The sequence below is a fragment of the Geotrypetes seraphini genome, chromosome 2 (assembly GCF_902459505.1).
Source record: "Geotrypetes seraphini chromosome 2, aGeoSer1.1, whole genome shotgun sequence".
NCBI classification, from domain to species: Eukaryota; Metazoa; Chordata; class Amphibia; order Gymnophiona; family Dermophiidae; genus Geotrypetes; species Geotrypetes seraphini.
In genome coordinates, this window is record NC_047085.1 from 485,892,704 (window position 1) to 485,919,892 (window position 27,189).

General features: G+C 41.6%; 1 protein-coding gene across 3 annotated transcripts in view; it reads left to right on the forward strand.

Annotated features, from left to right (window-relative positions):
* The window catches only part of C2H1orf35 (chromosome 2 C1orf35 homolog), a 60,861-nt gene extending 40,285 nt beyond the window's left edge, over positions 1–20,576 (forward strand). The window contains exons 7-9 of one of the 3 annotated variants that reach the window (XM_033931827.1): positions 1,919–2,001; positions 6,368–6,472; positions 19,822–20,576. In XM_033931827.1, the coding sequence (XP_033787718.1) occupies positions 1,919–2,001; positions 6,368–6,472; positions 19,822–20,101 (468 nt within the window). In that variant the 3' untranslated portion in view covers positions 20,102–20,576. The remainder of the gene's footprint in view (positions 1–1,918; positions 2,002–6,367; positions 6,473–19,821) is intronic. The other 2 variants (XM_033931828.1, XM_033931829.1) reach the window with 2 other exon arrangements.
* The last annotated feature ends 6,613 nt before the right edge of the window (positions 20,577–27,189 follow it).

The following is a 27,189-nucleotide window of genomic DNA, read 5'->3' on the forward strand; positions in this document are numbered from 1 at the left end:
ACAATAAGGGTTCTAATACAACATCAAATAACAAAGGAGATAAAGGACAGCCTTGTCTAACTCCCCTCTGCAATTGAAAACCATCAGATATCATATTATTAATATTTAATCTTGCTATCGGGAAGCTATACAATGTTTTTACCATTTGTATAAATCCAGAACCTATACCAAACCATTCTAAAGCCTGATACATAAAATTCCATTCTACCCTATCAAATGCTTTCTCAGCATCTAATGAAACTGTAAAAGCCGGTTCATCCATTTTTTTTGACAAGTTTAGCATGTGAAATAATAGTCTAGAGTTATTGGAGGAATGTCTTTTAGCAACGAAACCCGTTTGATGCATATCTATAATATGTGGGAGAGCTTTGGCTAATCTCAAAGCCAAAATTTTTGCCAAAAGTTTATTATCAACATTTATCAAAGATATAGGCCTGTAGTTTGAAACCAAAGTAGGATCTTTATTTGGCTTAGGCAAAACAATTATTATTGATTCAGCCATAGTACCTTTTATATTACCTTTTATAAGTTGTGTCTGATATAATTTTAATAAATGTGGGGAGAGGATATTTTGAAATGTTTTATAAAATTCTACTGTGTAACCATCACCACCTGGAGCGGATCCAACTCTAAGAGATCTCAATGCTGATTCTAATTCTTTTAATGATATAGGTTCTTCTAAACTTCGTTTTATATGATCAGGAATTTTAGGTCCATTAATTAAATCTAAAAATTTTTTTCCATCTTTTTGTTTCTCCAAATAAGGTTCAGAAGAATATAGATCTTTATAAAAATTTAAAAATTGTTTTAATATTCTATTTGTTTGATTTGTTATTATTCCATTATCATCTTTTATTCCATTAATATTAGTTCTCCTTTTTTTAGCCTTAAGATAATTTGCCAATAATTTTCCCGCCTTATTAGAATTTCCATAATACACTGTTTGCTTGGAAAACAAATCTTTTCTTATCATTTTTGAAGTTAATTCATTATATTTACCTTTTACTTTCAAAAGAGCTTGCAAAACTTCATATTCCCATTTACTTATCAATTTAGCTTCTAATATTTTTATTTCTTTTTCTAATTCTTTATATTGTTTTTTAATTTGTTTCCTAATAAATGCTGAATATGATATAATATTACCCCTCATAGTTGCTTTAAATGCATCCCATACATTCTCTATAGATGTATCTTCCACTAAATTTGTTTGAAAAAATTCATTAATTTGTGTTTTAAAATTTTCCAAAAATTTGTCATCCACAAGCAATGCATTATCAAATCTCCAAAGAGGTCTATTATTTTCTAATTGATCTAATTGTAATTCTATCCATATTCCCGCATGATCCGTAATGATAATAGGATCAATGGAGGCCTTAATCACCTGTTGCACTTTATTTGTTGAAACAAAAATATAATCGATTCTTGAAAATGATTTATGAACCTGTGAACAAAATGAATATTCCTGATCATTAAAATGAAGAATACGCCATATATCCTTCAAATCGCATGATCGAACTAAATTATCTAGACCTAAAGATTTAATATTTTTACCTGGTTTTTTATCCAATAATGGATCCATTACAGCATTAAAATCTCCAGCCACCACTAAATTAGAGGCAGCCAGTGGTAATAACATATTTTGTAGCTTTTTGAAAAATTCTAATTGATTCGAATTAGGGGCATATATGTTAAATAACGTCAGGGTATCATTTCCCATACCTATATCGATATGTATCCATCTTCCATGTGGATCTGAACTTTTTACCTTTATATTGGCCGTACATTTTTTATTTATAAGAATTGCAACCCCTGCATTTGTGTTTGATTAAAATGTGAAGAATTCTCATTCTTAACTGGAGAAATATCTTGTCTGAAGATATGTATTTAAACTTCACTTTATGTTTTGTAAAACTCACAGCATCATAAAGTGGAAGAAAAGATTCAAGAGATTTCCAGTGGCAAAAGGAAGTTGGACGGGGAACAGAAATCGGAAAAATCGAGGTAAGTGTAAACAAAAATCTGAATTCTGTTGTCATCCTTGCAATTTTTTGAGAGGCAGCATATGAAAATCATGTAAATTAGAAACAAAACGGGCTTAATTACCCAACAGCTAATAATAGTTTGTGTTATTGATATCTCGGGGAGTCGTCCAGGTGACCCAAAGGACGATCTAGTTCCTGCAGAGTCTGGGGTTCGAGATCAACTTTCTAAAATCCCATCTGCAACCTTCCCAGACTCTCTCCTTCATTAGAGCAGTTCTGGATACCATACAACTCAGGGCATTCCTCCCTCAGCAACACCTGGATGCTCTGCTTCGTCTTTGTCATTCAGTGTCATCTCGCCCGTCCATCTCGGCGAGACACATGATGGTTCTTCTGGACCACATGGCCTCGACAGTTCACATGACTCCTTTTGCCAGACTTCACATCAGAATTCCTCAGTGGACCCTGGCATCTCAATGGATGCAGGTGTCCGACCTTCTGACTCGACACATCCAGGTCACTCCTGCTCTTATGCAGTCTCTGTGCTGGTGGATGCTCTCTTCCAATCTCTCCAGAGGTTTGCTGTTTCACACTCCTCCCCATCAGAAGGTTCTCACGACCGACTCCTCGACCTATGCTTGGGGGGCTCATCTGGATGGTCTGTGCACTCAAGGCTATTGGACCAGTGCGGACCGTCTGTGTCACATCAATCTCCTGGAACTCAGGGCGATTTTCAATGCTCTCAATGCTTTTCAGCATCTTCTACACGACATGGTGGTTCTCATTCGCACGGACAACCAGGTCGCCATGTATTACATCAACAAGCAGGGTGGCACGGGATCGGCCTCCCTCTGTCAGGAAGCTCTGAAAGTTTGGGATTGGGCGATTCGCCTCAACACCTTCCTCAAAGCTGTCTACATTCAGGAGGCGGACAATGCCTTGGCGGACAACTTGAGTCATCTTCTGCAGCCTCATGAATGGACTCTCCATTCCATGCCCCTGCATCACATCTTCTCTCTGTGGGGCATGCCTCAGATAGACCTCTTCGCAGCCCCCCACAACTTCAAACTGCCTCAGTTCTGCTCCAGGATGTACACTCCTCATCGCTTCGAGGCAGATGCTTTTCTTCTGGACTGGAGGAATCTCTTTCTGTATGCATTTCCTCCATTTCCTCTCATTCAAAAGACTCTAGTCAAGCTCAAGTTGGACCATGCTACCATGATTCTGATTGCTCCTCGGTAGCCCAGACAACCTTGGTTCTCCCTTCTACTTCAACTCAGCAGCAGGGAGCTCTTTCTTCTGCTTACACAGCATCAGGGGTCTCTGCTTCATCCCAACCTGCAGTCTCTACACCTGACAGCTTGGTTCCTCTCGACATAACTCCCCTTCAGTTTTCACAACCTGTGTGGGATGTTTTGGAAGCTTCACGGAAGCCCGCTACTAGACAATGCTATTCCCAAAAATGGACTAGATTTTCTACTTGGTGTTTTTCTCGGCATAAGGAGCCTCAACATGTCTCCTTGTCCTCTGTTTTGGACTATCTTTTGCACCTATCTCATTCTGGCCTCAAGTCTACATCGATCTGAGTCTATCTCAGTGCAATTGCTGCTTTTCATCAGCCTCTTCAAGGGAAACCTCTCTCTGCTCATCCTGTGGTTTCCAGATTCATGAAAGGATTTTTCCATGTCAGTCCTCCTCTCAAACCGCCTCCAGTGGTTTGGGACCTCAATGTTGTTCTTTCTCAGCTTATGAAACCTCTTTTTGAGCCTCTTAACAAGGCTCATTTCAAGTATCTCACTTGGAAAGTGGTGTTTCTCATTGGCCTCACTTCTGCTCGTCGAGTTAGTGAGCTTCAAGCTTTGGTTGCGGATCCACCTTTCACAGTGTTCCATCATGACAAGATGGTGCTTCGCACTCATCCTAAATTCCTTCCTAAAGTGGTCTTGGAATTTCATCTCAAACAATCCATTGTTCTTCCAGTGTTTTTTCCAAAGCCTCATTCTCATCCTGGAGAATCAGCTCTTCACTCTCTGGACTGTAAACGTGCTTTGGCTTTCTACCTGGAACGCACCAAGCCACACAGTACTGCTCTTCAACTTTTCATCTCCTTTGATCCGAACAAGTTGGGACGTCCTATCTCTAAACGTACCATCTCCAACTGGATGGCGGCTTGTATCTCTTTCTGCTATGCCCAGGATGGATTGCCCCTTGACAGAAAAATCACAGCCCATAACGTCAGAGTGATGGCAGCTTCTGTAGCTTTCCTCAGGTCGACACCGATTGAGGAAATTTGTAAAGCTGCCACTTGGTCCTCGGTTCATACCTTCACTTCTCATTATTGTCTGGATACTTTCTCCAGACGGGATGGACAGTTTGGCCAAACTGTGTTACAGAATTTATTCTCCTAAGTTGCCAACTCTCCCTCCATCCCATTGTGGTTAGCTTGGAGGTCACCCACTAATGAGAATACCTGCCTGCTTGTCCTGGGATAAAGCAATGTTACTTACCGTAACAGTTGTTATCCAGGGACAGCAGGCAGCTATTCTCACTTCCCACCCGTCTCCCCTGGGTTGGCTTCTCTGCTAGCTATCTGAACTGAGGAGACGCACCCAGTGCATCGGGCGGGAAGGCACTCGCACATGCGCAGTGCGGGCGACTGGAAACTTCTAAAGTTTCTACAAGCAAGTATGCTTGTGAGACGTCCGCATCGGGGCTCCGTTGGATGACATCACCCACTAGTGAGAATAGCTGCCTGCTGTCCCTGGATAACAACTGTTACGCTAAGTAACATTGCTTTTTTGCTTTTCTGCAGACTGGTCTGGAAAAAGGTCTTACAGTAGTTTCCCTCAAGGTGCAAGTGGCAGGCCTTTCATGCTTCCGGGCGCAAAGTGGTAAAGTTTCACTGACAGCTCACTCAGATGTGATCAGATTCCTAAGAGATGTGCTCTGGTTTAACGCCTCTGCTAAGGCATCCTTTTCTTTAATGGAATCTTCAAACTGTCCTAAAAGGCCTCGCTAAAACTCCATATGAGCCACTCAAAGACACATCCTTCTTGGATCTCACAGTTCCTGGTGGTTGTCTGGACAAGACACAGCTCAGAATTGCAAGCACTCTCTTGTAGAGAGCCCTTTCTCCAGGGTGTAGCTCTTCTGGTTGTTCCCTCCTTCCTCCAAAACTTGTATCTGAGGTTCGTCTGCCTGCCTTTCAACCTACAGCTTCAGACAAGCAGGATAGGATACTGAAAAAACTGGATGTGTGAAGAGTTTACTTTTACTACTTGGAAAAGACCAATGATTTTCATCTTTCTGACCATCTGTTTGTTAACTAGCCAGTCCAGATTCAGCAGACCAGCATCCAAGGCCTCTATAGCCGGATGTATTTGCATGGCCATTTGTCAGCATACATCGCCTGTGGTAAGCAGCTGCAGGTTTCTCTCAAGGCGCACTCAACCAAGAGTGTCACATCTTCATGGGCGGAATCTCTGGCAGTTCCTCCCATGGAGATTTGTAGAGCATCTACTTGGTCTACTCTTCATACCTTTATAAAGTTTTATAGAGTAGGCATGTCGGTTTGAGAAGATGTCATCTTTGGGTCTTCAATCTTGCTGGCAGGTTCTTCTGTCCCACACTAGATGTCAGCCATTGCTGTGGTATATCACCTAATACATGGATTCCTGAGATGTACAGAATGAAAAATTAGGTTCTTACTGGCTAATTTTTTTTTTTTTCTGTTGATCTTCTCAGGAGTCTGTACAGTCCACCTTCAGTATACTGTTTCGCCTGCTCTATGCCTCGGATATTTCTAGATTCCAGGCCTAGAGTTCTTCCACTGTCAGCACCTTGAGCATAAAGAAATCCAGTATAAGTAAGTGACTTGTTGAGCTTCTGGCTCCACTTCTCTTAGTGCTTGTTTCACACAGCAGGTTGATTCACTATTGCAGCTACGTTATAATGCTTGTTAATCATTATTCTTCCTTTTCTAAGTTGCAGAGCATAAAATAATTGTATGTTTAAGGAGAAGTTCCCCATACCCCTCCTTCTTTGTATTCTGTTCCAGTGGAGATTGATTGCTTTGGAACTAACTGAAGGGGACACTCCACTCTATTGGCAATATGGGAGATGCTGAAAGTTGTGAGTGACACACTTCTGCAAAACCTGGTTCGCGGGAATGGATTAAGCACCTAACGTACAGACTCCTGAGAAGATTAACACAAAAGAAGATTATCCAGGTAAGAACCTAATCTTTCATTCTTGTAAGCACAACTAATGCAGTTGTGGTAGGGAATTGGCACTATGTAAAGTAGTACCTTAGAAACCTGTGTCCCCAAGCAGTCAGTTTTACAGCAAGGATTGTATTTTTTTGTTTTGTTCCTTTTAATGTGCAGATCAGAAAGCAAAAAGAAGTCCAAAAAAAAGAAAAAGAAAAAAAGGAAGAAAGAGAGAGAAAGCCATGACAAGAAGAGAGACTCTTCCTCAGAAGATGAAGACAGGTTTGTGGTATCAAAGTGCCGCTGTGCATGGTTGTGGTCACCGACCCCCCCCCCATACATGTTTGCTGTTCTTACATCCACACACATTCCATCTTCCCTTTTTCACATGTGAAAGTTAATTCTATAACTAATCTACTACTACTATTTATTATTTCTGTGGTGCTAACAGATGCACGCAGGGCTGTATATTAAATACTCAAGAGACAGTCCCTGCTTGGAAAAGCTTGCAATCTAATTATGATAGGTACACAAGACAAAAAGGATAAATCTATACACACTGCTCAGGTAGGGACTTACAGGGGGAATGATGAGTCGCATAGGATAGGGGACTATAGAGGGAATGACAAACAGATATAGGTGCTTTACAATTTGGTTGGGTTAGGACTTAAACAGCTTCAAAAAAGTGGGCTTTCAGCCTGAATTTGAATATCTCCAGAGACTGAATCCGATGTACTGACAGGTTGTTCAGGCATATGGTGCAGCAAGACAGAAGGGAAGTTGTTGGCAGTAGAAGAGAAGGGTATGGACAAGAGAAACTTACTTGATGAACGGAGCTTCCTGGATGGAGTATAGGAAGAGACAAGAGAGGAGAGATACTGAGGAGCTGCAGAGTGCTTACACTTGTAAGTCAATAAGAAGAGTTTGGACTGTATGCAGAAATGGACAGGAAGTCAGTGAAGTGACTGAGGAGAGGGGTAGCATGAGCTTAATGACACTGGCTAGGAGCGAGTCATTGGAGATTCTAATAAGGGTAGTTTCCATAGAATGAAGCGGATGAAAGCCCAATTTGAAGAGGGTTGAGGATAGTTCAAGATGAAAGAAAGTCAAGACAATGGCAGTGAACAGCACGTTGAAGTAGCTTGGGAGGAGGGAGATAGCGATAATTGGAGGGTAGATAAGGTCCAGCGAGGAATTCTTTTGAGAAGCGGCATAACTATAGCATGTTTGAAGGTGGTACAGTCACAGTGGAAGGTGATAGGTTGAGGATATGTCAGATAGAGGGGATGACAGTAAGAGAGATGGTGATTAGTAGACAGGATCCACTGGATTATTTAATCTTTCAATAACAGTTCCTGATTTTTCTGTCATCTACATATGTCAGAGTTGTCATATTAACCTCTTTTGTTATCATAAAACTGTTTGTTGCTGATATCTGGACAATGCTAATTACAAGATGATCAGGTGCTCTATGAAAACTTGCTATTGAGAGACACCCAGGGAGAAAGTTATCAATGTGAACTAACATTAAGACATGTTATTTTACTGTTACATGTATTTAAGAGCTTTACCGAATAGCATATATTCTTATTACTATTCAGCCAAATAGGAATGTCGAATATGAATAATGGCATTAACATAACAGATAATAAACGAAACAATGTGAAATCAGAGATCATATTTAGTTCAGTAGGATTTAGCAGAGCCTTGGATTTGTTCATATGTGAATGTAAATGACTATTCAGCTGTATAGGAAAATGTATTTGGGGCACTATAAGGTACAGCCCTTGTTTGTTAGATGACAGCTACATGAAGGGGCACAGGAGCAAATAGATGGATGGAGTAGACTTCAAAGGAAGAGAAGCAGGTGGAAGAAGGGGTTGAAATCTACAAGAGGGCGAGTAGCAGCTCAGAACCACCTCCATGACCAATCGGGTAAGGCATATGGGAGAACAGGTAACTTCATGACACAGAGCGGCAGCAGTAGTAGAGTCATCAGGGCAGATCCAGGTCTCAGTACGAGCAGATGGAGAGGCAGAGATGAAGAGATTGTGGATGCAGGCAAGCTTGTTGGAGACAGTGGGAGAGGAACAGAAATAAGATTAATGACATTGCGGTGTGACCCACATGAGTAGGGTGAGAGTTGATTGGGAGGACCAGGATTGAGATTGATATCCCTAAAACTAATAGATTATGCCCTATTGGAAACCATAGGAGGAACCTACCTAGACACTACCCGGTCTACCCACTGCACCCATACAGAGACTCACTCATTCACTTAACACACAAAACAAAGAAAAAAAGTGGAGAAAAAGCCTCAGTTCATCTTCATATGGCAAAAAACTCCACTTATAAATCACTATTAAGCAAGGTCCAAAATGTATCAGTTCACTCAGCAGTGAGAAACACTATGGTAGTCCTCATAAGAACCACCTCAAAAAAAAATCTAGCACGCCAAATAACAAAACTTCAAAAAATGTGAGTAAAGCAAGCAGCACATATATGAGTCTCAAACACAGTCAATGGTAAGCAGGAAAAAACAAGCAAACAGCTGCAGACGGTATCCAGGCTGTCTTTCATGCATCCAGAAAGTGCAAGCCTGCCTGGCCCCGCAGCCACTCTTTCCTGACAGGGAAACCTCCATTTCGCTGAGCTGCGTCAGGGGAATGATTCCAGCCTACTCCACCAGCAACTGTAGAGGCTCTCCAAGTGCTCCAACTGGATTGATATCCCCAGCAGAGAAAAAGGAGCAAGATGATATGGGTGAGGGTGGGAGAGGCATGGGGAGGCCTGCTGTGCTGCAGGTGAGATGCACGCAGGGAGGGTGGGGATGGCTGAATGAGAGGAAGGTGGTGTTGAAGCTTTGGGGCTGAGAAGAGGGTAGTGGGCAAAAGGGAGGGTGAGGTAATGGATTTTAAAAATGAATGATGTGGTGTTGAGTTCAGTGGTTTGTGGTGAAGGGAGAGGTTGGGGAAAATCGGTATTAGGAGGAGGAGGAGGTGTACAGAAGCCATAGTGATAGCAGGGGAGAGAGAATAACTCTGGTAGGAAACTGGCTATGGGCTAATTTGAGAGCATGAGGGCAAGGGGACATAGGAAGTTTTACCAGGAGGGTTCACATGTGATAGGCATGGCTATGTTAGTGTCATAGGAAGGCTGCAGGGTTTAGATATGGGTGAAAATAAGGAATGATTTAGGGCAGGGGTGCCACACTTTTTGGGCTTGCGAGCTACTTTTAAAATGACCAAGTCAAAATGATCTACCAACAATAAAATTTTACAAAAACACAACGCACACTGTACGCATAGAATTGTTAATTATCATTCCTATTCCAGGGTTTTTTCAAAGAGGTCAAAGCAGATGACTCTATGCACTGTCACCTCAGTAACAACCATACAAAAATAGACAAATACCCACCCCCTCCCTTTTTACTAAACCACGATAGCAGTTTTTAGCGCAGGGAGCTGCGCTGAATGCCCAGCGCTGCTCTCGACGCTCATAGGCTCCCTGCGTTAAAAACCTCTATTGCGGTTTAGTAAAAGGGGACCATATTGTAAAATAAAGAGAGCAGATATAAATTCAGACACATTTTGATCACTAAATTTAAAATAAAATCATTTTTCCTACCTTGTCTGGTGATTTCATGAGTCTCTGGTTGCACTTTCTTCTTCTGACTGTGCATCCAATCTTTCTTCCCTTCTTTTAGCCTGTATGCTTCCTCTCCGCCTGACCTCATCCCCCCCCCAATGTTTTCTTCCTCTCTCCCTGCCCTCTCTTTCTTTTTTTCTGTTTCTCTTCTTTCCTTCTGTCTCCCTGCTTGCCCTCTTTCTCCCTCCCTGCCCTCCCCCAAGCCACTGCCATCGGATAACAGGCCGCCGGCCAAGCTCTCCCTGCTTCGAGCCCACCAGCTTTCCTCTCCCCGACGTCAATTTTGCCGTCGGAGAGGAAGTTCCGTTGGCCAGAACTTCCTCTCCGACGGCAGAATTGACGTCGGGGAGAGGAAGGCTGATGGCCCAAGATCGACCTATTGGAAGAAATGCTGCCGGGTCCTGCCTTTGAGGAAACAGAAAGTAGGCAGGACCTGGCAGCAAGAAGAGCAAATCGCAAGCTTCACTGACCTGTCTCCCGCTTTAGCCCGCGAACGGGGCTCTAACATGTGCGTGCCGGCTTCCCTTCTCTCCCCCCCCCCCCCCGGACATAACTTCCGGTTTCAGAGGGAAGAGAAGGGAAGCCGGTACAAGCACGCGTTAGCCCCCGGAGCATAAATTCTCCAAGCCGGTTTTTTTTTTTTTTTTAAATGTTGAGCAGCGGAGGCAGCAGCAGAATTCAGGAGCAGGCCAGTCAGGAGGGGAAAAAAGAGAAGGGAAGAAGGGAACCCGCTCTGCGATCGACTGGGGTCGCCTGAGCGAGCGACCTGTCGATCACGATCGACGTGTTGGGCACCCCTGATTTAGGGCAATGATGATCTTTTTAATCACCATGGCATGTGATCACTTATGTTTAAGCACAGAAGAGGAAAATCAATTCACTTCTGATGGACTGATGAGAGTAGAGAAAGCCTTTCAATCTTAGACGTTGAGCACAGAGCCCAAGAAGGAGGAGGGAAATCAATTTCATCCAACTCGTTTCTCTCAGGTCCAGTTGCCTTGGGGGATTCAGTTCACATGGGCCTAAGACATGGCACTTGTGCATGCGGCCTTATTGCAGAAGAGCTAATTGGAGGGGGTCATAGCTACCCTCCTAAGGGCTATGTAACCAACAACTGTTGAAACTTATGCTAAGGCTTGAAAAAAATTTTCAGAACTGATGTGCTAAGCAAGATGTGGAGCCATTTTAGGCTCCAATGTCCATGGTACTTTCATGTCTTCCGGACAGGCTTGAGAGGGGTCTGGCGGTTAGTTCCATCAAAGTGCAGATGGCAGGTCTCTAGCACTTTCTGGCTTGAGTGGAGAAAGTTCTTGGGCTTTCCAGCCTGTTGTAGCTAGATTTGTTTTTTGAAGGGAGTATTGTGGCTGCATCCTGTGAGATAGCCGTACCGATGTGGAATCAATATTACCTTGTAGGAGCTCAGTAAGGCTCCGTTTGAGCCCTTACCTGCGGAGACACTGATGGATTTTACAATTAAGACCATTTTTCCTGTTAGCTATGATGTCAGAGAGCAGGGTCTCAGAGAGCCAGGATCTGACATACAGAGAACTTTCCTCAGATTTATGGAGACTGGTGTCTCCCTGCGCTTGGTATCGTCCAAAAATGGCCTCAGCCTTCCTTATAAATTGGGAAGCCTGACTGCTCGTGATACTGTTCACAGGTTTGAAGACAAAGGCCAAATGTTTTGGCTTGCTAGATGTTAGGAGAGTTTATCTCCATTATCTCAAGGCAACAAATGATTTTCATCTCTCAGATCATTTTTTTTGCACTTAGAAACCGGCTGCCTGGGGAAGCCGGCTTCTAAGGCTTTCAATGTCAAGATAGATTCACAGAGCTATTTCTAAAGCATACATTGGGTTGGTAAGCAACCACTGATTTTTGGGGAGGGAGGACAAACACTATGATGAATGTGTCTTCTTCGTGGGTAGAGTCCTGGGCAGTTCCGCCTAAGGAGATTTGTGAGCAGCTACATGGTCCACCCTCTTGTACTTTCACAAAATTTTACAGAGTGGATGTAGTGGCATGAATAGATGATACTTTTAGGTCCTCAGTGCTAGCATCAGGCTCATCTGTCCTGCCATAGACTCAGGGGACTGTTTTGGTAGGTCCCACTGGTTCAAGATTTGTATGCCTTTTGCACTAGAAGGGAAGATTAGGTTCTTTTTTTTTTTATAATTTATATTCCTCATATCCTATAATTCTATGCAGATTACTAATTATTCAGGTACTCAAGCATTTTTCCCTAACTGTCCCAGTGGGCTTCCACTCTATCTAATGTACCTATCTTACCTTGATAATCTTCTTTCTAGTATAAAGCATATGAATCTTGAAGGCCCACCTTGTCAGATTACATTTAGCTTGCTTATTGGCTCAGAGAGGTAGGTATTTCCAGATGCTAGATTTTTCTCCTGTCCAACAGGTCTGAGAGTGATAAGCTAACTCCTCCATTGCATGGCCAAATGAGAGCCTGTAAGAACTACATAAGTGTTGGTGATGGTTGTTCTCCGGTAAGTGGCTTGTTCGGTTCCACCTTAACATTGATTTTTTTATGGCATTTTAGTTGATGCAGAGCAGAATAGAATGGGCTCGGTCGAGGAGTTCCCTGTATCCCACCTCCTTATTTTTTTCTCTTCTAGTAAATGTCGATTGCTTGGGTATGAATTGAGAAGCTACAGCATAGCCCTGTGAGGCAGGAGGCAGAGCCAGGAGAGAAAAAAAAATTCTAGATTCCTTCTATACAACTCATAACTAGAAGTGAATAAGTCTTTGGTTCAAGACTCATGTGACTTTCTGCTAGAAAGAAGATTATTGAGGTAAGAACCTAATCTTCCCTTGTACCTTTTACTAAAATAGCAGCTAGTTTCCATGAATATCATGCAGCTGAGAGAGAGAGTTCCAGAAGAAGCCCAGCACAATTAAGAGAGGGAAAGCCACAGGCTATCTCTGGGGGTTGAGCAGCATGGAATCTTGCTGCTTTTGGGATCTTGACAGCTATTTGTGACCCCGATTGGCTATTGTTTAGAGACACAATGCCAAACTTGATAGACTTCCTGTCTGACTTAGTGTGGCAGTTTATTTTAACATGCATCCATACCAAAGCAAATGCAGTATAGATTTCAGCAATCAATAAATAGAACTTCTTTTTTTTTAGTTCAATAATTTTATTGAATATTATAAGAATTATAAATAGAAAGCAGTTCAAACACATAGAATCATAATAAAAATCATGTATCAAATATTCGTATCTATATACAGTTTTGAAATGGTGCATTTTTTTATTCAAAGCTTAGATTGCCCATCACATCAATAAATAACACATTAGAAAGGCCCTATAATTTTCCTTTAGGTTTCTGATGCCAGTGCAAATGGCCTTGGGATAATAAAGCTCAGTAGGTATCAAACAACTTTGTTCCAGGTCACCGAGCAGAAAAATTCCAGCATCTGGCACAATCTCTGGATACATTACAAATGATATTAAAAATAATACTTAGGGGTTTTTGGCCAAAACACTTATGACCTAGTTAAGAATAAATAGCACCGTATGTATTGTGTTATCTGTGATTGATCAGACTTAAGATTATTGGGTGCCTACTACGGGAGACTAGAAGTGTTTAAACAAGTGAAACAAAAATCCTGAAATTCTCCAAGGAATGAATCTCACAAAATCCCTACTTCTTTTACTACTACTATTTGTCATTTCTATAGCACTACAAGGCATACGCAGCGCTCTACATTTTAACATACAATAGACAGTCCCTGTTCAGAAAAGCTAACAATCTAATTTGACAGACAGGACATCTCAGGGTTGGGGAGATTATGGTAAAAGAAATCATACAGTGGGTATAGGTATCTGACAGCAGTGAGTGGGAGTTGAAAGTTGAAAGCAGTTTTAAAAAGTGGGCTTTTAGTTTGAATTTGAATACTGCTGGGGATGGAGCATGACATATTGATTCAGGCAGCCGTTCCAGGCATACGGTCCTGGTATCTCTGAATTCTGTGCTAGTCATCATTCACTGAGGCATGAAGTCATAGCAAGACCTGTAGTTTTGAGTCAAATTCCTTTTGCTTTCATGTATTTCAAGGATAAATAAAACCCCTGTAAACCTTCCACTATAGTGCTAGACCCTAGCAGCCAACCCATAGCATGGACTAATTCCACAGCCCTAGAAGCCAGATTGAGGGAGCTACTTAGGAGGAGTGGGGGAGGGAGATGATGGTTCATTAAGGGCATAAAGAGCACCTGTGATATTGAGCAAGCATTCTATATGGCTTCCAAGTTTCTTTATTCTTTGATATACCGTTATCAAACAGGTACCTAAATGGTTTACAATGGAATCAGTCTAAAAAAGTTTAAAATTAAAAGTAAAACATATTGTAAAAAAATAAGAAAAGAGGGAGCACGACGGACTTGCATACTGGAAACAAGACGGGAGGAGGGGCTTGATAAATTAATAAATACATCGAGATCTGAAAATAAAGGGGTGGAAAGTGTTGGGGAGGAAAATACACAATGGTAGGGCTCGCTTCAAAAGAAGTGTTTTAGCGAAATCCATCAAGGAGCTATGTGGAGTGTGTTTGAAAGAAAGTCAGTCAGAGTTTGTAGGCATCTTTAAAGAGAAAAGTCTTGGAATGTAGAGTTAAATATTACAGGGTTCCAATATAAATCATTTTTTGAAATTGATATATAGAATATTACCAGGCATCTTTAAAGAGAAAAGTCTTGGAATGTAGAGTTAAATATTACAGGGTTCCAATATAAATCATTTTTTGAAATTGATATATAGAATATTACCTGATACCTCATATTTTGAAATGGGGTATAAATTTATTTGTCATTTATATATAGCACCTTGGCGTGCTTTTCGTGCAGCACTTATCTCTGAAGGTTCTTGTCCCAAGTGTGGCCACATTAAAGCCAATTTATCTCATGTTTTGGATTTGTCCTTAAGTACACCAATTTTGATATATAGTTTTTTCTAGAGTTAGTGGCATGTGGAATACAATAGTTATAGCTTATTTTGCTTTTTGATCTATAGTAGAGAATGATACGGGGACCATTTACTGTGGTAAACCGTGGTCACCGCAGTAAATCCGCAGGAATGGAGAAATTTGCAACTGGTTTACCGCAGGAATGGGGACAAGACCTTTCACCACCCCACGGGAATGTACGGTGAAAAGTCTTGTTCCTGTGGTAAAAAAAATGCGGCCATGTCAGACTCGGTATCTCCTCCCCAGCTCCTCTTGCACCTATTTTACCTTCAGGAAGCCAGCCATGCCATGCCTGAGACCAATGTGATTTGAAGAATAAAATTACCAGACAACAAAAGGTAGAAAAAAAATAAATGTATTTTGTGATTAGTATATTTCAGATTTGAAATATGTATCCTGCTAGAGCTGTCTTTAAGCCCGTTACATTAAAAGGTGCTAGAATAGATGTGTGTGTCTGTCTTTCTTTCCCTCCTTGGCCTCTCTCTCTCTTTCTTTCTTTCTCTTTTCTCTCTTTCTCTCTCTCTCTTTCTTTCTCTCTTTCTCTCTCTCTTTCTCTTTTCTCTCTTTCTTTCTTTCTTTCTCTCTCTCTCTCTTTCTTTCTTTTTATCTCTTTCTCTTTCTTTCTTTTTATCTCTTTCTCTTTCTTTCTTTCTTTCTTTTTCTCTCTTTCTTTCTTTTTCTCTCTTTCTCTCTTTTTCTCTCTTTCTCTCTTTTTCTCTCTTTCTCTCTTTTTCTTTTTCTCTCTCTCTTTCTCTCTCTTTCTTTTTCTCCTTCTCCTCCCCTGTGTCCAGCAGCACCCTTTCCCTGAGCCCCCTGTCCAGCAGTACCCCTTCTCCTTTCCCTGAGCCCCCTGTCCAGCATCTGCTAGCTTGGGCAGCCTCGGGGCTTTTGCTAGGCCGGCCCACCTCGCATTATTGAAGTGGGCCGGCCTATCAAATGCCCCGCAGCTGCTGTATTTGCTGGTCCGGTGTTGAGAAGAAGCGTCCCAGCAGTGGTAGCGCAGGAGTCAAACCGCCATCGCTGCTGAAATCGCTGCACGCACCGCAAATCGAATTTGGCACAGAAGCAGAAATCACAGCAGCAGGGATTATGCCATTTTAACAGCGCATGCACGGGTAAGGGTTTTATTATGGAGTATAACTGGGGGCCGCAAAGCCCAGGCTGTTCTTCTTTAGCTTCCAGATGGCTTAAGGCTCTCTCTCTCTCTCTCTCTCTCTCTCTCTCTCTCTCTCTCTCTCTCTCTCAAGTATTCTGTTAGCTTGATTTTTGTGTGCAGCATTTTGTAGTAATTTGGTTTGTTCGGTTTTCACAATAGTGGAAGGAATATTTGTGAAAGGGAAGGGAGACGGGTTTTTGTTGATCCTTGTTCTGTATTATTTGTATTTATAAAATGGCAATTGTACAGAATATTGTCTCTTTTAATACTTTAATAAAATAAGTTCAGGGCAGGGACGGGGGCCAAGCTTGTGGGACGGGGACTGAGCTCATGGGGACGGGGCAGGGACAGGGCCTGAGCTCACAGGGATGGGACAGGAACGGTGATAATTTTTTTTTTTCCCCATGTCATTCTCTAATCAGCAGCATCCTATTCCCAGAGGACTTAAAAGCTTTCTGAAATGTGTTATGCTTTCAGGCTTAAAAGTCATCCTTTCTCTTTGGATAGACTCGTTATACCCTACCTATAGCCAATGGTGTTCCAATATGCTGCATCTCTTAATAATAGAAAGCATGTCTATATCTGAATGGGACACTAAAAAGGGAAGAATGTTGATCAGTATTTGACAATCCTTTTTAAATACATTATCTCCTACAGCACAAAGTCATGTTTTGAATGATAGATTTTAATTTAATTTAATTAATTTTTTTTTTTTTTTTAGCAGTCTTGGGAGAGGGGAGGAGGGGTTAGTTATATTTTTTAAATGGTATTGATACAATGAGTATAAAAGGATTGAATTGTTATAATATTTGTATTATTATAATGTTGTTTTGTTACAGTGTTTGAATAGAAACATAGAATATGACGGCAGAAAAAGGGCCTTCGGCCCAACAAGTCAGCCCACTCAAATAACCCTCCCCACTAAGTTCTTCTTTGACGTGAACCCACATGTTGATCCCATTTGTTCTTAAAGTCAGTCATGTTGTTGGCCTCAACTACCTGGTGCATAACTTTACACTTCTTGGCATTAAAATTCAGCTGCCAAATAGACCAGTGCTCCAGTAAAAGTATGTTCTGTGTCATAGTGTAGGGCACGGAACCTCTGCCCACTATATTGCATAATTTAGCATCATCGGCAAATAATGCAATTTTACCCCGAAGACCCTGAGGCAGATCTTGTATGAAGATATTAAATAGGTTTGGACCCAGGACCTTTTCCTGTCTCTTCTTATATTTTAAGTTCTTGTAAACCGTGCCGAGCTCTACTTCCGTGGAGAGGATGCGGTATATAAACTTAAAGTTTAGTTTAGTTTAGGACCGAGCTCTGAGGTTCTCCACTGTGCACTTTTGCTTTTTATACTTAGATTTTAAATTCCCCCTGTCCCCTTTTGTTCTTCTCCTTTTTTGTTCTTTCTTCTTAATGAAAAGCTTGTAACTTCCCCCCTCCTCCCATTTCAAGTTTGTCTTGTCGTTAAATATTTACTGTTTGGTTTTTTGTTAAATATTTGTCAATTAGTTTGTTCTTCCTTGTACTTCTATTGTTAATTTATGATTCTGTACATTGCTTAGCATATTGATTAAGCGATTAATCAAATATTAATAAACTTGAACTTCTGACTTTTCAGAAGGAGTACCATTTACCACCACCCTTTGATGTCTGCCACTGAGCCAGTCTTTAACACATGCAGTTAATGTTTCTCTTAGTACCAACGAACTCATCTTGTTCAAAAGTCTATGGTGTGGGACGCTATCAAAAGCCTTACTGAAGTCCAGATACACTACATCTAGGAACTCTCCCTTATCTAGTTTTTTTGTTACCAAGTCAAAGAAGCTGATCAGGTTGGATTGGCAGGATCTCCCCCTTGTAAATCCATGCTGGTGGGGATCCCTCAGTCTCTCATCGTCCAGAACCGTATCTAATTTGTGTTTAATCAATATTTCCATAAGTTTACTCACTATTGACGTGAGACTTACCGGTCTGTAATTTGCAGTCTCTAACCTGCATCCCTTTTTGTGGAGCGGAATGACGTTAGCTGTTTTCCAGTCTAATGGAACTTTTCCCGTGCTCAGAGAAAGATTGAAGAGTGCAGCTAACGGCTCTGCCAGACATCTCTCAATTCCCTAAGCACTCTGTCTTAAGTTTGGGTTTGAATTTTTCAAGAAAGTTTTCTAAGCGGAGATCCAATGGGAGGGCATTCCAAACAGAGGAGGCAGTAACCAAGAAAATGGATTTATGGGTTGTGTCATAGAATAGTTCATGTATAGAAGGGATAGTAAGCAGATTTACGACTGTGGAGCGAAGAGTCCTAGAGCAGTGGTCTCAAACTCAAACCCTTTGTAGGGCCACATTTTGGATTTGTAAGTACTTGGAGGGCCTCTGAAAAAATAGTTAATGTCTTATGCAAAATTGTCATTTCTTTAATGAGGTCAGATCTTTCCTTTTAGCTAAGTCTTAATAATAATATTGTAATTTATATCTAAAGAGACATATGATCAAGAAACTGTTTTATTTTACTTCTGTGATTATGATAAACATACTGAGAGCCTCAAAATAGTACCTGTCGGGCTGCATATGGCCCCCGGGCCTTGTTTGAGACCACTGGTCCTAAAGGGAGCACAAGAAGTTTATCTATGAAGGTTGGTGAGTTGGAATGTTCAGTTTTGAATGTTAGTAGAAGTATTTTGTAGGATAGACGATGGGTAATGGGTAGCCAGTGTGCTTTACAAAGAAGAAGGGTGACATGGTCAAATTTCTTTGCTCGATAATCAGCTTCACAATATATTATGTCAAACAATATTAAAACACATGCAATAAATAGAAATAATCAACCTAATTTAAAAACAGGCTGCAGTCTTGGAGGTAGTTCTGGAAGCCAAACATTCACCTATCACTTGTCCCTAGATTCCCTGATGTATAGAGAGTTTGTCTATCTAAAGCTATACCATTTGGCAATGTATTGTATTTATGCTTTAGAAACTAGCCCCCTCTTTTACAAAGGTGCACTAAGCTTTTTAGCGTGCGCTAAATATTAGTGTGCACCAAACACGTGCTAAACACTAGGGGAGAGTGTGGCGCATTGGCTAAAAGCTACAGCCTCAGCACCCTAAGGTGGTGGGTTTAAACCCACCCTGCTCCTTGTGACCCTGGGCAAGTCACTTAATCCCCTCATTGCCCCAGGTACATTAGATAAGATTGTGAGACCACCAGGACAGACAGGAAAAGATGCTTGAGTACCTGAATAAACTCAAGTAAACCGTTTTGGGCTCTCCTGGGAGAACGGTATAGAAAATTGAATGAATAAATAAATAATGTGTGCATGTTGTCCTATGGACGCATTAGTGGTTAGCGCACGCGTTGATTTTAGTGCGCGCTAAGTCCGCGCTAAAACGCTTAGCGTGCCTTTGTAAAAGAGGGCATAGGTCGTCTTTGTCATAGCCTAGCCTCAGCTGGTGAAATTTTTTTTTTTTGTTTTCTGGCAAACAAGATCTGCAAACTAGTGAAAATAGACTGATAAACAGAAATACTTGCAGGTTTTTAAACGAGCTGCTATACAGTATATTGAATGGCTGTAAAGAGGAAAAAGAATTTTGACACGAACATTAGGTAGTCAACCGTATTGAAAGAGTCTGCAGGAGGAGCAAATCTCAATTAGAACCTAGCAGTCGACCAAGTTGTACCCTTTCCATCCTTTGGAAGAATAGGGCTTTTTTTTTTTTTTTAGCTATTGCTCCCTTTACTGGGAAGGACACAAAAGCTGCTGAGCATAATGTGCCAGCCTGACTTGCTCTTCTTTGTTTTCATGGGTTTTTTGTTGTTGTTGTTTTATTCTTGTCCCAGAAGGAAGAGAAAAGCCTCTCGCCAGAGGAATCATTCATCATCATCACGGCAATGTGGAGCCAGCCGCCCTGACAGCCATTCATCAAGTGCTGAAGACACACAGAAGCCCCCTAGCAGGCGACGGCATGACACGGACTCGTCCAGTGATGGCAGGGACTCACCTCATCGTGCCAGAAGCCAGAACCACGACAGCCGGCATTCAGCCCCCCACGACCAGAGAAGGGGGTCTTCACCAGCACGTGGCCCCAAGCGACGGCATGACACAGATACGGACGATTAATTGGCAGTGACACCGCAGAAAAGTAATTTAAGGGGGGAAGTTGGCAAGGAAGGGAGCTTGCTGTGCTATTGGAAGTCTGGCTCCCACAAATGCTGGTGGCTTTTGGATGAAAGACCCAAGGAAGGGATTATACCTGATGAGGTGATATTTTTAAGTGACACCTAACTCCTTTTGTTCTGTTAGCATTCTTTTGGCAGCATATGTGTTCAACTCTGCAATTGAATAAAGACTAGAAATGTGTTTTGCGGAGAAAAATAACCCTGCATATAATTCCTGTTTTATGCTACTTATTTTGTTTGGTGCTGATTTCAGTTACAGTTAAAAATGGTACTTACTAGCCTTGTTCTTCCATGCTACTTATGCAGTTGCTTTTTTTAAAACTTTATTTATAAAATTTTCAATTTTTAATACAAGCATTGCATTTGCAAATTGCTACAGATCCAGAAATTATATTCAATAAAACATATAAAGGAAACATTAACTATCTCTTATTTAGTCCACAAAAATGAGGATCAAGAAAAGAAATAAACTTCCATCAGAAATAACAAAAATTGGCTTAAGGTCACAGCATTAGATTCCTGAATTACAGCCAGATGGTAGGTCATACATCACTAGACATTGTTACCAACCTTTCTTTTGATTCAATAAATTCTAAAAGTTGTTTAGGCTCAAAGAAAAGAAAATTCTTATCTTGGTAAGCTACATAACACTTTGCAGGAAATTTAACAAGAAATGAAGCCCCCAAAGCAAGAGTTCTTGTCCTGCAGTTGCTTTTTTAACACATGACTTTGAATGTGATTTCAGACAATCATGTGTGGAATGCATAGAAGTCTTAGCATCTACAGTCCTACGCATATTCTCAGGCTTGATCTTGGGGCATTGTCAAGAGTAAGATGAGAGCAGTTGTAGCTTTAGGATCCCCTCTTGTGACTGGTATCCTCCTCATCCTATAAGGTAACTTCCAATTTCTTCAGCTGCTGAACATATTTGAATGTTAGTGAAGGGGATAGGGGAGAAACAAGGTGCTGGCGGGTATAGGCATGATTCATTCAGTCAAACAAAATAGTTTAATAAAGAACATAACAGACATCATGGAAAATTCAGTGAAGCTTCTTTAATACAATCTTAATTTGCAAGTTGGATTTAAGAAATCATATGCAGGTCTGGCAGCACGAAAACAATTTTTCAGGAAGTCTGGGGCATGGAGAAAAAAAAATCTACAGCAAGTCGTGTAAGTCCAAACTACTTTTAAACAGGCATGTAAATTCAAGTTACCAACCTTTTTATCTTTTAATCATTTGGCAAATTAAAGGGGGAAGTTGTCAGCATGGGCTACTATTAATATGACTGCAAAAGCTAGAAGGATGCTTGGGTGATTAGAGGAATGGTCAGTAGGAAAAAGAAAGTATCGATGCCCATTTATAAGACTCTACTGACCTCATTTAGAATATCGTGTACAATTCTGGACCCTGCACTTCCAAAAAAATATAAACAGGATGGAGTCAGTCCAGAGGAAGGCTACTAAAATGGTTAGTGGTCTTCTTCATAAGGCTTACAGGGAAACTTAAAGATCTCAATATGTATACTTTGGAGGAAAGGCGAAAGAGGAGAAATATGATAGAGATGTTTAAATCAAAAATCTAGGGAAAAAATGTTATTTGCCAAGTGGTGGAAGCACCCACTGAAAACCAATTTACTTAGATTCAGAACCAATGCTAGGAAGTTCTTCTTTACCCTAAGGGTGGTGGACACCTGGAATGCCCTTCCAGAGGGTGTGATAGGACAGAGTACGGTATTGGGATTCAAGAGGAGATTAGATGATTTCCTGAAGGAAAAGGGGATAGGAGGGTATAGATACAGGATTACTATATAGGTCCTGGACCTGATGGGCCGCCGCGTGAGCGGACTGCTGGGCATGGTGGACCTCTGGTCTGACCCAGCAAAGGCATTGCTTATGTTCTTAAGTGGAGAGAAAGCCTTAACCATCAATAATATGCAGATGGCAACCCAATGAGTTTTTAAGCCGTTCTTATTCTGTATCATGAGCAAAAAACTCCACTATTCTCAAAATGTCATTTTCGAAAACAGGAAAACAGCCCACCACTGTGCACAGGGAAAAGAAACAGAACAAGAGACCAAAAAATGTATTTATCTTCACTGATGACCCTTTACTCCATCCAATATCCTGATGTTCTGGTTTATACACCTACAGCAGTGAAGTGAAGATAAGTGGCTGTATTTCCAACAAGATTCTTGTTTCACCAACCAGTGGCTGCATCAGGGAAATTCCATGACAAGCTCTCGTTCTTTCCAATACAGCCACTTATCTTCACTTCACTGCTGTAGGTGTATAAACCGGAATATCAGCTTATTGGACGGAGTAAAGAGTCATCAGTGAAGATAAGTACATTTTTTGGTCTTGTTCTGGTTCTTTTCCCTGTGCACAGTGGTGGGATGTTTTCCTGTTTTTGAAAATGACATTTTGAGAATAGTGGAGTTTTTTGCCCATGATACAGAATATGAACGGCTTAAAAACTCATTGGGTTGCCATCTGCATATTATTGATGGTTGAGGCTTTTTCTCCACTTTTGAGTAAATGGTTTTCAGTGGGTGCTTCCACTACTTGGCAAATAATTCAAAAATCTAGGAAAAAAATGTTATTTGTTATTTTTGTTTTTCTTGAGAGATATTTAAATACTTATGTAGCATAAATGTGCATGAGGCAAGTCTCTTTCAATTGAATGGAGATTCTGGAATGAGGAGGGGCATAGGTTGAAGTGACTTCAGAAAACCCTTTTTCACAAAAAGGGTGGTGAATGCTTGGAATGACCTCCTGGTGGAGGTGGTGGAAACAAAAAGTGTATCTGAATTCAAGAAAGGTTGGGACAAGTAGGTTGGATCTCTAAGGGAATAGAGGGGCTAATATGATCTTAAGGGGGCCAAACAGGTTGAAAAGGTGACGGCGAAAGCTAGAAAGATGCTAGGTTGCATAGGGAGAGGTATGGCTAGTAGGAAAAAGGAGGTATTGATGCCCCTGTATAAGACTTTAGTGAGACCTCATTTAGAATATTCAATTTAGAATGTACAATTCTGGAGGCCGCACCTTCAAAAAAGATATAAACAGGATGTAGTTGGTCCACAGGAAGGCTACTAAAATTATGTGTGGTCTTTGTGATATGGCATATGGGGACAGACTTAAAGATCTAAATATGTATACTTTAGAGGAAAGGCGGGAGAGGGGAGATATGATAGACGTTTAAATACCTACATAATATAAATGTGCATGAGTCGAGTCTCTCTTATTTGAAAGTAAACTCTACAATGAGAGGGCATAGGATGTAGTTAAGAAGTGATAGGCTCCGGAGTAATCTGAGGAAATACTTTTTTACGGAAAGGGTGGTAGATGCATGGAACAGTCTCGCGGAAGAGGTGGTGGAGACAGACTGTGTCTGAATTCAAGAGGGCCTGGGATAGGCACGTGGGATCTCTCAGAGAGAGAAAGATAATGATTACTATTAAAAATCCTTGGAGTCATCCTGGACCGCTGCTTTACTTTCGAAGTCCACACCAATGCTCAGATTAAAAAATGTTTTGGTATCCTCTGAAAACTCCGCACCATCAAACACTACTTTGACTTCCTCTCCTTCCGATTACTGGTCCAGTCACTAATCCTGAGTATCCTAGACTACTGCAATATCATCTACCTAGGTTCATTTTAAAAAACCATCAAACACTTAAGACTCGTTCAGAATGCAGCCGTTCGACTCATCTACAATCTGAAAAAATCAAACCATATAAGCCCCTTCTACAAAAAGCTGCACTGGCTGCCAATGGAGGTAAGGATTATCTTCAAATTTGCTTGCCTCTGCTTCAAAACCCTAACAGGCTCGTCTCCAATCTACCTGTCAGATCACTTTGTCCGTCCTGGTCCAACCCGCAAACGTAATGCCCACTTGTTTGCCTTCCCATCCCTAAAGTGTTGCATCTACAAGAGATTCCTTGACAGATCCCTGGCATTCCAGGCAGGCAAATGGAACAAATGTCTGTCCACTCTCATCTCTAATTCTCCCCCCTACCAAACTTTCAGGAAATCAATCAAAACTTATCTCTTTGACAAATATCTCTGACTCTCGCCCCCCTTGTAACTCTACCTTTAACTATGCCTTGTACCTCCCATCTACCTGCACCTCCTACCTATCTGCACCCGACTTCCTAAGCTACGCTGATTGACTTGTTTATAACCTCGCTATCTCCTTGCCTGCTCCCGACTTGCTAAGCTATATTGATTGATTGACTGATTTGTAACTTCGCTGTAGATGTACAGTCTTATGTCATGTAAACCGCTCTGAACTATTCTGGTACTGCGATATACAAAAATAAAGTTGTTATTATTATTATTATTTGGAGGCTCTCTTCCAAACCATTTTGGATCATCAGTTTAGGCAATATCCTTGCCAAACATGCTTCTGCCTCGACACTGCTTCCTGCAGTCCAGCCTGAGCAAGCAGTATCACAAGGAGTCGAGTCCTGCTTGGTTCAAGGCACAGTTCACACCAGTTGAGGCATTCATTGAGATTCCATCAAGGCATAGATCCTCTTCTCGAGGACCGGACTTGGGCAGCCCTGCTCTAAAATGTCCTGTACAGATTGAGAAAACTGTAGAGTGGCAGTTAAGTTGAGAGGTACCAAGCTGTCAGGTGTAGAGACTGCAGGATGGGATGAAGTAGAGACCCCTGACTCTGTGTAAGAAGAGAGGAAAAAACTGGTAGAAGCATTGGCTCCCTGCTGCTGAGTTGAAGTAGAAGGGAGAACCAAGGTTGCCTGGGCTACCGAGGAGCGATCAGAATCATGGTGGCATGCTCCTGTTTGTGTTTGACAAGAGTCTTGAAAATCAGAGGAAATGGAGGGAATGCATAGAGAAACTGATTCGTCCATTCCAAAAGGAAAGCATCTGCCTCGAGGCAATGAGGAGAGTATATCCTGAAGCAGAACTGAGGCAGTTTGTGGTTGTGGGGAGATGCAAAGAGATCTATCTGAGGAGTGCCCCACTGAGAAAAAATGTGCTGGACCAATGGCTTTGAGTACAGAGACCATCGAGATGAGCCCATGTGTAGGTCAAGGAATCTGTCATGAGGACCTTCTGATGGGCGACTGAAACAGTAAACCTCTGGAGAGATTGGAAGAGAGCATACACCAGTGGAGAGACTGTCTCAACGAAGTAATTTCTGTAATGTGTTGAGAGATGTAATGTGCTGAGATGCCAGGGTCCACTGAGAAATTCTGAAGTGAAGTCTGGCAAAAGGAGTCACGTGAACTGTAGAGGCCATGTGACCTAGGAGAACCATCATGTCTCTTGCTGAAATTGTAGTCAAGGAAGACACCTTGTGGCAGAAACGAATGAGAGCATCCTGACATTGTTGAGGAAGGAATGCTTTGAGTCAGACAGTGTCCAGGACAGCTCCGATGAACTGTAAATTCTGAGAGGGCTGTAGCTGGGATTTGGGAAAGTTGATTTTCGAACCCCAAACTTTGTAGAAACCATGTAGTCCTTAGGGTCACCCCCCTTTCTTTCTTTCTCTCTCTCTGTCTTTGTCTCCCTGTCCCCATTTCTGTCTTTTTGTGTCCCTGTTCTGTCTTTCTGTGTCCCCTTTCTTTCTCTCTGTCTGTCCTTTCTCCTCAAGCTACCGCCAGGGCCACTGTCTGGGAACAGGCCCCCAAGCCGCCAAGTTCTCCCTGTTCCCCGATGCCGCAACAGGCCAGCAGCGACTGCAGAAGCGCCGGGCCCACCAGCCTTCCCTCCGGGAAGTTTCGGGCCAGCCAGGCAGCGATTGGCTGTCCCGGAACTTCCTCTCCGATGGGGGGGAGGGAGGCTGGTGTGCCCGGCACTTCTGCAGTCACTGCTGGCCTGTTACAGTGTCAGGGAAGCAGGGAGCAATGCGAATCGATTGTGGAGCCCAGAGTGGGCTCTGCGATCGACTCGCATTGTCTTTGTGATCGACCTTTTGGGCATCCCTGGTTTAAACAATACAGTTGAACGAGGGTCTAAATTAGTGTTCTTCAAAGCAAGGCCTGGGCACCAATGGCAGCCCCTAGAGACTTCTCTGGTGGCCCTCCATCATCTATCTGGAGTTTTTTTTTTTCTACTAATCTTTGCCTCTCTATGCAACTTCATATCAGCAAGGGAAAACGAATGAGGGAAGAGCCACATACTTGAAGGACAAGGCATTTCTCGATAGATGAAAGATTGCATTTGGAAATGCCCACCTTCTTGAAGGTGTCTCTTTTTTTTTTTTTTTAACTTTATTTTTATTGAATTTAACATACTTTACAAGTATAACTACTTGGTTTAGAAATATAGAATCATGTTCCAAAAGAAAAACATCATTAAACATTACAATATTTAAAATAAATATATATATGAAACTTAACTCTTCCTTAGACCTCAATTAGGAGGAGGAAAAAGAAAACAAAGATATTATAGGGAGTAATATTACAATAATACAACGAAAAAGTAAAGACTTAAACGCTACAACCCAGCATTTCCTTTAAGCTACATTCCCTCCACTAGATAAATCTTTGAGATCTAAAAAGGAACGTAGATGATCTGGTGTAAAATACACATATTTCAGACCCTTAAACTTAATAACACATTTGCATGGATAAGCTAGCAAAAAAGTAGCACCTAGCTTCCTTGTCTCTTCTCTCATGCCCAAAAACATTTTCCGTCTTTCCTGGGTTATTCTAGTTACATCATGATAAGAACATAAGAAGTTGCCTCCGCTGAGGCAGACCATAGGTCCATCCTGCCCAGCGGTCCGCTCCCGCGGCGGCCCATCAGGCCCATTGCCTGAGCAATGGTCTATACCTATCTATACCTATCTAACCATAAACGACCACAAAAAAGTGATCCAGACTTTTTAAAGAATAACCTCATAACTGCATTAAGATCTTGTTCAAAGATAAAGTTAACAATTAAAGTTCCTCTTTCTTTAACTTCCATAGATGATTCCTCTAATATTGCCGTAAGATTTTGCATGTCTTTATCAGTGACCAAGTTCTCACCCTTAGGTATATCTGAATTTCTTTTT